The 11,953-nt window shown below is 38.7% G+C and overlaps 1 protein-coding gene across 1 annotated transcript in view; it reads right to left on the bottom strand.

The window, feature by feature from the left end:
- The window catches only part of rasa2 (RAS p21 protein activator 2), a 30,558-nt gene extending 19,556 nt beyond the window's left edge, over positions 1-11,002 (bottom strand). Inside the window, exons 1-4 of the mRNA XM_037080521.1 lie at positions 10,584-11,002; positions 7,263-7,386; positions 2,173-2,276; positions 1,984-2,078 (exon numbers count right to left, since the gene is read on the bottom strand). Of these exons, the coding sequence (XP_036936416.1) occupies positions 1,984-2,078; positions 2,173-2,276; positions 7,263-7,386; positions 10,584-10,641 (381 nt within the window). The 5' untranslated portion in view covers positions 10,642-11,002. The remainder of the gene's footprint in view (positions 1-1,983; positions 2,079-2,172; positions 2,277-7,262; positions 7,387-10,583) is intronic.
- Positions 11,003-11,953: the final 951 nt, after the last annotated feature.

Here is an 11,953-nt window from a genome sequence, read left to right on the forward strand (position 1 = left end):
TTGAGTTTGTACATTGACAGAATGGATATCATATAATCTAGACTTTAAAATGTATTTTCCGTCACTGTATTTTCAATGTTATTGACAATGTTTTAAAAAAATAGCATTATCCATGAAGATTATGTGATGAGGAGTCACATTTCCCTGCCTCATTTTTGTCCTGTTTTCAGGAAAAATGATTTGTTGCCTTGGTACCAGTCTGGTAATTCATAATAAAAGTAAGCAAGAGTAAGTAGGTAAAGTGAAGAAAAAGTTTTTATTGCATGCAAGTACCACAGAGTAGACAATGTGCTCCCTGTTTCCACCGACGCACGCCCAGTTTACGGTGAATGGTCAGGTAATATGCATTTTCAGGCATGTTAGCATGGACAGAGTTCAGATTTGAATTGGTGCTAAAAATGCTCATCTAGACAGAAATCATCTTGTTTTAAAATAAAAACACATAAGTTTGGATATAGCCTCATGGGTTTCAAACTTCTTGTGTCCAAAAGACCATTGAAAATTTCAAGGCACACCTGTTTTCATACCCATGCAAAATAGCCTCTGTAGCATGTTATCTTATCAGTTCACCTTTATTTATTTATTTTGTACCGTATTAAGTTTGCCTCTGTATTAGGAAATGGATGTGTACAAGGGACTAATATGGTAAATTAAAAACTCAGTAATACTTGTTGCTTACTTCAGTAATAATATATGGCTGTAAAAAAAAAAATTCCATGCCACATCTGAACTTGCGTCATAGCACACAAGCGTACCACTGAAACAGCCAGTAGCGTCAGATTGATAGCCATCAGTGAATGCTCCAGCTGCAAACTAACTTTAACCAACTGCAACCAGTTTTACAAAACGTCTTTGTCTTCTTTACACAGCAAAAAAGTGTATTAAGTAATTCATAGCCCATTCGATGACATTAGTTGCAAAGCACAGAGTATTGATACCATCAGAATATCTCCTCTCAGGCTTTGGGCAGGTTGTCATGGTGGTTGTATAAAATAACGGCTACTTGTATTTAAGGCTGTACTGGTTCTATTTGTATCATATAAGATGGAAATCAGTTGGTGACAGTTGGTGACAGGTGCTTCATGAATTTTATCCAGACTTTTAAAACAACATTGGTTGTACATTTGGGACAAATTTACATCTTGCAGGTGAGAAAAAAAAAACAGTGAACATATACTGCTAGCATGCCAAAAACATGATCTCATCTTCCACAGGTTTGTCTCGCAAGTGTTTACAATGTGCAAACGTTTGCACTGTCATCCTCTTAAGCAATAACAGCGGATCTCAAAGTGAGTAAGAGGACCTATGATGGAGTTCAAGGCAGTGCCCAGCAAAAAAACAGGGAATAATTCATTTTCACTATAATTTCATCATAGGTAGAACAATGACAGAAAGTTTGACTATTTAGGTCATGGGCTTTCTGTAATAATATGTCTAAAAGCAAAAATATCAGACTGTAGTCTATAGTCTCCTTTGTGTTAGTGTTTTTCAAACTTTTTCACATCAAAGACCTCTAAACTGAGATTAAGGGTTCTTGTTTTAATCTCAAGAAGACTCAGTAATACTTTAAATCTCACATATTGGATTTTATTTTCATTTCTTCAATGGTTGCTGACAGTAACAGCCAGTCGGTGAACAGAGTTGAGCCTGTCTCAGGATTTCAAACTGTGAGAAACACACCGGCTTGGACAGACTATTAAACCTTACTTTGACATGGAAATTATCTTATCTGTATGCAAATTTTAAATAACGTGCAAGTGAGTTTCCTGCTTGTTATGTTGGGGTGCTGCAAGTTGTGAAAGCGTACATCCCCTGAGACCGGAGGGAGTGGTGCAGCGTCATTATCAATAACATTAATGGTAATTAAGTTCAAGCACGTGGAAATGAGAGTCAAACATGCAGTCAAATATTGATCAAAATCATGATGAGATTTGTCATGAATTGACAGCCAGTTTTTCATTTCAACAGTGAAGTAAAAATTACCTGAACTTCTGAGTTAGGATCTACTGGGTGAAGGCTAAACCAGAGCTCCTTCCCACTGTATTTACACAGGTCATCCTTCCTGATTGACACCTTGCCTGTGAAGAGACAAACATGCACATATTCAACTACAACTCATCCACTCGAATGAGAAAATATACTTCTGTAAATGCCTTATTTAATGCAGCTTACCAACAGGTAGTTCCCTTTGGAAAACGCTCTTGGCATAAACATAGAAGGATAAACACTGAAACGGGCGTGGGATCTCAAAGTAGAAGTCCTCTCCATAGAAAGGGCTGTAAATAAAGGAAGAGATTTAAATTAGCAAACATGGCTGAATCCTTCAGGGTGAGAACGTGTTTAGTAGCCTAAGAGGTGTGAGGTTTGATAAACTGTGACCAGATTAAGAGCCATCGCCTGATTTCCTCATTCGTGCCGTTACAGTAGTCTACAACTAATCTGTGTGATAAATTCTACTCTGGAAAACAAAGTTAAAACAATCACATTTATTTAAAACTTTGTTAAAAATAAATCTGATTAATTTCAACAAGTTGGAAAAAACAGCCAATTTATTTCACCTGACACCAATGTAAATATATTAAATTAGGATAAAATGAAGAATTAGGATTAGGATAAGTGTTTTAATGCTGATAAAAAACAAACAAACAAACAAACAAACATCTACACCATGAGCACCTTATTATCTCACTTTGCACCTGTGTGTAGTGAAGATGCCTAACACACAACTTAATCTTCCCCATATCACTGTATCCAACCTTTGCACAAATGCTTGGACAGACAAAGACAGTGACCTATAGTAGCAGCTGACGACAGCTAAAACATGCTCAAGTAATGTGAGCAATGCAATAAGTGTTACACAGTTGTACACAGTGATGGAGGCAGTTACAATCATTTCATACTGTCTGTACATTTACATATATTCAATCTAATCTTTGACGTCCACCTGACCTATTCATATATTAACAAATCACGTGATCACTAAATCAAATTCCTCATGTACTGTACAGCTGTTTGCTTATTACAATGATCTAATTAATTAGATATAAGGCTGTATTTTATGGCCTCAGATTAAGTAGGAAAAATAGACGATAACTGATTTAATTGCACCAGGCAAAGTGTAATAACATTATTATATTTGAGCATGACCGTGAACACACAGGATTTGTTAATTTACTGGAAAATGAACTGTCTGAGCAGAAGGTGGACAACACAGGGTGCCCTTATGACTCATCAGGCTTGTGGGGAATGTTCTTGCTATGTTGTGTGTCACTTTTGCTGTCCATTCGCTCCACAACCTCTCTTGTCATTTCGGTAATATGCAGCCTAACAGTGTACAAGGCCTGTCACAATTATCAGTGAAGTCTCACTTGTGTTATGTTCCTATACGCCATCAAATTAAATGGGAAAATACAAAATATGCCAACAGTGATAATATCCTGCAAACTGAAAAGAAACTGGGCTGACTTGGGTTTTTTTAAGTGCTGAAAAATGTGGTTTTGAGAACAGACAAATAGCAGAGCTAAAAAGGAAAACAATCTACTGAGAAAAGCCTCTATTTATTTATCTTAAATTAACTTTACATTGTCATCCAGTCAAGACACAGGAAAGAATACATCTATCCCCAACTAAAACAAATTAAATCGGATGTGTGTCAATACTACAGATTCCAAACTAAAAACAACCAGAAGATAAGGTCACCACTATTTACGTTTCCTTTATTTTTGAAGGATGAAATTCTTCTTTATGATTGCCTTACTTAAGTTTCTACTGTTGTTATTTTTTTCACTTTAAAAGATGTGTGTCCTACCAGTGGTGCCGTAAAAATACTTGTTTGCTAATTAATTCCAAGGTCAAATTTATTCCAGCATATTTGAGGGCAGTTTTAGTTTTATATCTTAAAGTTGTATGAATATTTTAATGATTACTGGAATTATATTGTGAATTGTAATTATGTTGGTCAGGATAATGAATATGAAAAATTACATTTTCATATCATCCCATGTCAAAAAGTCTTTTTTAATGCATTTGCGTCAGAAAACAATTCTTATCAGCAATATCATCAAGCCCTAGCAATGGGTCACTGGTCCAGTGCACCTAATCTGCAGGTCTTTCGAGTGTGGAAGGAAACCTGAGCACCGAGAAAACACCCGTTGAGACACTGGGACAACATCTCCAATCAAACTCCAATCAAAACACAGCATGTGCTATAATGCTGCATAACCTGGCCTAGCAGCAAAGTGGTTACATCGCTTCTGTCCAGCTCTAACCCTGTGGGAGCTGGCACAAACATGGAGGGCTCAAGCATCTGTGCCACTTGGCCCTGCCAACACAACCGCCTCACGACTGAGACTGCGAGCTAGACAGCTTGGTCTGACATAGCCGATTGTAGGTTAAGCTCTACCTCAGTGCAGGTGCTGACTGCATGTTGGACCACCTGTCCCAAACAGAAGGAGCAGTGCTTAAAAGTTGTGCTGAATTAACTGTTCGTATGTTCAAGTAAAACTGCAAGCTTTCTTAAAGTGCCGAAGTGTTGAGGTTTGTTTAGTTGGAACATAAATATTGCGTCACATAATTAGCATCTGGCATATGAACAATGAGACACATGCTTGGTGAATAAAATAAACTGAAGGAATGCAGCTCAGACATGTCTTACCCTGTCAAACATTACATTACTGGAGTTTAGGGGTCACGACCTGGAAATTAGCTTTGTAAAAAGGCATATCTGTGGAAATATTCACCGTGAGTACAGAGGGAACCTGGTCCTACAGCTCTTCAGTCGCTGCATGGAGGCCTCGCTCTACAATTCATGCATCTTGGATGGTGAAATATCTTGCCTGACACTTCCGCACTGGGTTTGGCCAACACATCCAGTGTACGCCCACACACTCTCCTCAACATCACATGGAATTATGCACTTGTAACCTCTTTATTCTGTACACACTCAAACACACTATACTACCTTCCCCTCTGCTGTCATCATGCTAGCTAGAGCCACTTGACCACAACTGTTTGAACATGCCTGCTTTATCCAAGGGATTAGCTGCAATTAGAGCTTCCTTTTCAGCCCTTAAACCATTAGAAATAAGAAGCCCATACAACAGGCATGAGTCAAGCACCATTAAAAAAAAAAAAAAGAAACAGTGGGCCAAATGTGAGTGATTATTAAGATGTGCTAAACAGAGGCTAAGGTAGTTGAGAGTGACACAGAGAGAAAGACAGGGGAGAGCGTGGGAGGACACACTTCCTCAGAGACTGTAAAATCCTTTTGAACGGCACCGAAATCAGGAGAGAGAGAGAGAAAAAAAGAGCTGTTGTGAAATACCTAGAGAAGGCAGGCCCATGTTTACAGCCAGATGTGCAATGATGTAGACAGAAAGCTGAAAGGTTTTCTGGTGCCCATCTCCCACACCTTTCTCTGAATCGCTTGTGAACATGAAGTTATTGGTAAAATAGGTAATTTCAGTCTGAATCACTTAATGTTTCCCAGCTAAAATGGTACCCCGCACACATACAGCTCTGAGTCACACACAGACAGTTTGTAAGATGTAATCAAATGGCTGAATTTCTAACCGGACATTTCTCCTGCGATCAGCCTGCTGCAAATGTAGATGGTTCAGAATTAAGTATAACCCTTTCTATATGAGGGATTTCCTCAACATGTTATTTTCTTTTTTTTCTCTCTCTAGCTGTGTTTTGACTTTGAGTCTTTAAACAAACTGTAATTTACACAATAAGAGCATTCAAGAGTAATGTTCCAGAACTCCAGGCCATCCTCTAGATTTAATGTTAGTAAGCTGTGTCTTATATCCAGAAAAAAATATTATTGTTGATTCATCTGTTGATTGATTTATCGATTGTTTGTTTTGTCCATAAAATGTAAGAAAATTATGAAAATTGTCGATGTTGTGTGTCGATCAGTGTTTCCCAATTTGTCCTCCAATGTTTTGTCCACTACTCCACCACTAAATGTTTACTGATTAATAGTGCCGCAGTTAGCTGTAGCACCAGTTTCTTTCTACAATCATGGCAACTTAACAGCCATTGCATTAGCAGATAAAAACTACATTTCCATGACATCTCTAGTGTTGAATGGTGTTATCTTGCAATATCTTGTATTTCTAGCTCTCTTACAGCATCCTACATCATTTTTGGTAATATTACTGGGACTGGAACAGACAAATACTTTCATTATCAATAATCTATTAATTACTTAGTCAATCAAGCAAAATGCCAAGACAAATAACCCCCTACATTCTAACATGGCACAGTCAAAAACAATAAAAATGCATTCAATACAGGATGCACAAATAAAAGTGCGAAAGTTTTCACAAGGTTTTCACAAAGTTTTGACAAGCTACACATCCAATACCTTATAAAAAGTTCACTACCAGTTCAAAGACTTCACTATGAGAAGGAAATAGCACAGACATGACACTGAACCCAAAACCTCCGCCTGTGATTAAACAGAGGGGTGTTACTTGCTAAAGCTGAGGTGTGTAATGCTGGACATGATAAAACCCAAGACACTGAAATCTCTGTACACACCTGCAATCACTTCCTCTCAGGAATAAGGTTTCTTTCTTCTTCTGAGTTGCTTAAATTATCACACTGTCTGGGAAACTAGTTCATGAATACTTTCACACTAATCATGATATTCAACCATGCATTTCATTTTTCAACTGATGGTGTGAACCTGTTGTTTGAGTGGATTACCGTAAGTATTTTCACTGCACACTTAAAACTACATCACTGGAGCTAAATTGACACTACCTTCCACCTGTACTATTCTGTATTTGTATCTCTTGTTGCCACCCGTTTAATGCTTTTTATTTGTGTCAATACAATCAGTGGCTAAGTACTTTCATCCAACCAATTTTAAGAAATTTCTCTTCAATTAAACTATCTACAATTCATTAACATGTAAGTTCTTCAAAGCAGAAGATAGCTAGTCTGCGCTACATTAACAGAAAAACATACACATTTCCTGACACTGCCTGATCAATTTACTGTTTGGACAACCACAAACATTTTGCACATCATTTATCATTATGTAGTCCAGTAGCATTTCATGTTACTAAAGTAAGCATGGTGTAGATTCTAAATTTAGAGAAGGAAGTTACATTGACATGAAACATCTTACTGTACACTAATAGCTGTAAACCACAAAAACTCCAACTGGATAAAAGACAATAATAAGGGTTTAGAAATGTAATCAACATGAAAGTTTACTTAATTTATAGAATAAATGACTTGCTGCTTACCTAACACTTTTGTCAAACACCTTGGTGCGGAACACCTCCTCCTGATCCAGACTTATGGTGCAAAAAGTACAGAGATCCCTTTGTCGATTTGGACCTGAGACCGGACCCAGGTTCTTAGCTTCACCTACACCAAGGAGAGAGGAACAACATTACTATTGACATGCCTAAAAACAACAGTATTCTTTCAGAAGTATAAATTATTTGTTGGCAATTATTGTGAATGAGATGATTCAGGTTTAGTGGGAATGAACACTTCTGCATCACGATTTTGATTTTCACTGGAAAAAAGTATAAAATCAAACCAAACAAAAAGGTTTTCTTACACCTGGAGAACAAGATTTGTAGGTCAGTGCTGTTTTATAACACATTTGTTGTTGTGACTGTTATGACACAACAATAAAAATCATCTTTTTGTCATCTGAATATTGCACTTTGCCATATTGTCATTTCAATTAATTGTGAAGCCCTACATTTATGTATGCCTGACTTAGAAGTGAACTAAAGTAGCAGTCTTAAAGTATAAAAAACTCAGAAAAGCTAAAAAGAATGCACGTATTTAGAAGAGTAAAATTCTACAATTGATCTTAATCAAAATGGAAAAACTAAACATAAAAAACAACATAAAGAAAAACATAAACATTTCCGTTCACTAAAGATGACAGAGAGTGAGCTTATCTTGAATCAATATAAGCACATGGGATTGCAATCATACACCGCACACTTTTTAAACTATGCTTTTACAATCAACATCCTCATCTTCATATGGGGACACGGGCTCTTGTCAGTTGTCAGGGCAAGCTGCAGAGCGGATGTAGCTCAAGTAGACTTGAGGCTCCTATGTGGTTAAAAACATGAAACATTGACTTCCTCAGCATAACCAATGGCGACGACGCAGCGCTGATTCACAAATGACAAACACCTTTGTAACACACGCTGCTTGCACACACTTGCATTACATCGCAGGCAGACCCAGATTACATTGCATGATGTTTTGTGCAACACATGTATAATAGATACCAAATCAAAGCCAGATGAATTGAACTTAAATCTACAGAGCAGCTAATTGGCAGTTAGTCAAACACAGCACTGTCAATAACTTCACAATGAGTCTCAGTTAGACTGGTGGATTAGAGCGGCGAAGACAAGAGTCTAAATTGGTTCTCTAGCTTTGGTTAGGTATCCTAAGTCCACGCAGAGTCCTAATTAAGTAAAGCCACTGGTGAGATCAGCTTTTTAACGGGCTATTAATAATGGTGTATGGCTAATCTTAGGAATGGTCAGGGAAAACAGCCATGTTGTCACTAAGCTTGACAGAGTGACTTGGTGGGAGTAAAGCACATATGCAAGCAGACACAAACACATCCAGTGTACTATGGCCAGCCATTCCTACTGCCATCTCTTCAACAACAATCTCACTAAAACAGAAGCAGGTCACCTGTGACAACCATTACCTAAAGGTCAGAGAGTAAACAATAGTTTGTCTTTTTAACAGCTGGCCTTTTTTGTGATGTCTAGCTCCTACAACAACGCAACCAAGGTAACATATCAAAGTAAACAGGCCTGTATCTAAAATCTGCTATGAGAATACATCTTCACAGAATACCACCTCCATTGATGTAGGCTAAAGGAAAAAGGACAAAGTGTGAACGAGGAAGAATGGAGTTTCGTAAGACTGCAAAGTGAGTTACATGCCATTATAGTTCCTCTATTTTGTTCTGCTTACCGTTTTCTCATTAATTCATAGTAGTGAAACTGTTGTCTTCCTATTGTGTGCTGTGCATACAAGCCTTATATACTAGTGAGTCTTTAGTCACCTTCCAGTAAATATAAAAAGCCCAGCCGTGTTTATAACCGGTCATTACACGGTCTACATTAACGTTTACTTACTCACTGTTTTGTCAAACACGTTACACATTTAAGATGATAACAAGAACATAAAAGTCTGCTTCAGTACCAGCTATTTCAAACTAAATAATTTTGACAGCACTTAATTCTACTTTCCCCACTGAGATAAGGAATGGCACGGGAGCAAATCTAATCCGGATGCTAACCAAATATCTCAACCACCAACAGGATGGTGCTGCAGTAGGCGAAGACTGTAATGGATATTAGTTGAAAATTGCAGCCTGTTATCTTTGTGTACCAGTGCATGATTATGAATCTCAATCTTATGATGACAGCATTAATTCACACCTTGAATTTGAGTAATGGGCCAAAACCACACTTGTACATTCCAACAGGTGCACAGCATGCAGGTACTCCAGTGGACCAGCCCCACCTGAGAATGAGGATGAGGAAACTTGCCTGACAAGCATTTCACTTTAGAGCCAATGTTTCCGATTTAGATGCACGACTATTGTAATACCATAATCACTACACTGGGGCAACTGCAAAATACATTATTTGTTGCTCCGGGCAAGACAACTCACTCATTCCCATGATGGGTTTAATCATTGATGCGGTCGTAACTGATGCGACATGACGATTGCATTTTACTGTCTTTTTTATGAATCCCTCCACATGCAGATCAGAGAGCCTGAAGAATGGAGATTCAGAGGGCTGATTAAACAAACTCAAGACTTGATGACAAGTCGACAGGTTGGTCACTCCGTCACCAATCAGTCAGCATGCCACTGTGAGCCAATATGACATGACTGACACTACAGATGACAGAGATATCATGTTTCCGGCTTATTCTAACGTTTGATATTAAACATAAACTTGGCGTCTCAATTAAACTCCCGACAAGCTTCCATTAAACTGAAAACGGTGAGTGATCATTACTTTGCTGCCTGAGCTGTTATTGGACAAGCGTTGCGTTTGGGCTGATCGTTACCGCTGAGCACAATGTAATAATTATCTAACAGCAGCCAAGTTACCTGTAACGTTATAACTGAATGAGTAAGTGACGGTGGACTGAGACGGTTGGTACGCGCTAGCCCACTTTGCCACCAACGTTAACTTAGCTCCCAGGGCAGCTCGGTCCACGCAAAACGGCCCCAATTTGAACACATTTTAATATCTAATGCGTATAAAACACCCAGTCAGCTTGAATGCCTTCACTGGTGGTCGTGTGGCCGTACTCGATGAATGAAATCATTCACAACAAGCTAGTAGCAGCTGCTAGCATGCTAGGCTAACTTGACGTTGAGCACCAGCCTGCAGACCGACCAGATGAACTGGCTGTCTCTGCCTCCTCACTATCGACTGTTGATAGCACGCCGCGCCCTCCGGCTTCCCCTGTCGCCGCTCGCCGCCTGTTCTACCGACCTCTCTCCCCCCGTGAAGAACGGAAAACCTCGACTCGCCAGTCAAACTTACATATTTTACCCCGCAGGCTCTGTAAAATCCGAATCCTCGCGTCGTCCTCTTCCGCCATGGTCAGAGCTGACTGTTGTCGCTGCTCCGGTGCATTCAGCGCTGGTTTATCATATCCGTTTATGAATGCAGGCAGAGTGGAGGAAAGCCAGCCCCACTGCCGCGTCACGTCAGGTCCCGTCCGTACACACTGGTGTCTAAAACGTTCGGAGAAATATCAAGCTTCCTCAAAAGTCGAGCTCCTCGCTCTGGCTAGTACTTAAATCTGGAGCTGGCAGGAGGTTTAAAGAGGATTTAAAGTCTCTGTGCCGTTGCTCATTATGCAACGACAGTGCTCACAAAGAACTTACACTTTGACTTGTGAAGCTAGCTTAGCTAGCTTATCTTGGTTACTAGTGCTCTAGGTTAGCTAACCGTGTCTTTATGACATGCTTGTGTGAAACAGACCGAACTGGGTGTGAATGAACTGTCCCTGCTCTAAAACCAATGTCTGAGGCGCACAACTCATTAATCAGAAAGTATATAGGTAGGCAGATTATATTTAAATGTGAGTGACAGTATTTATAACTCTGCAAATACCACTGCTAGCCATGTTAGTTTCATTTGTCTAATGTTCTCGGGAAAGTTAGCAGGCTAATATGTAGCCATTTTAAAAATCAACAGTTTGTCCAAAATCATTGGTATCATGCTACTTATTGAGGATAGTAATATCAACTGCCATGGTCCGTTTCATAAATGTTTATTTAAAGGACAGCTGGTAATGTTTGTGGCGTTTACATTGAATACATTATTGTATATGACAGTTGTTGTGACTTACCTTGGTTGCAGATTTTAGCAGGATAAATCATTGGAAAATAGCGGAGGTAGTAATTACAGTGGGATTTCCTGATTACTGTGTGAATGCTTATTTCATTGGAATGTGTAGTATACATATATGAGTTAATCATAGACAGTTGTAGACATTTTTCATTTGCAATTTATTCAACTTAAGCTTCATTAAAATCCCATTTTAATTTCTGATTTGACTGATATTGTGTGTGCTTCTGTCTTTGAAGGTGATGTTGCTTTTGGCTCTGTGAAAACACAACAGGGAGCCTGAAAGGGCATTCAGGTATGGATTTTAACTTCATTATGAGCATCTGTAAAATAGTTGTGTGTTCTGTGAACATACTAATCCACAACACCTATGTGTAAGCAGATATCCTCGTGGGAGAAATTGTGCATGTTACAGTTGCTCCCTTGAGAATAGGAATATCACATTGTAAATATAGCTATGATTTAAATAGAGAAAGATAGTTCGACAAGAGTAAGTAAGCACAAACATGAACTACTAAAGTATACAAATAACTGTAAACATATGTATAAAACTGTAA

This window comes from Acanthopagrus latus, chromosome 2, assembly GCF_904848185.1.
Source record: "Acanthopagrus latus isolate v.2019 chromosome 2, fAcaLat1.1, whole genome shotgun sequence".
NCBI lineage: Eukaryota > Metazoa > Chordata > Actinopteri > Spariformes > Sparidae > Acanthopagrus > Acanthopagrus latus.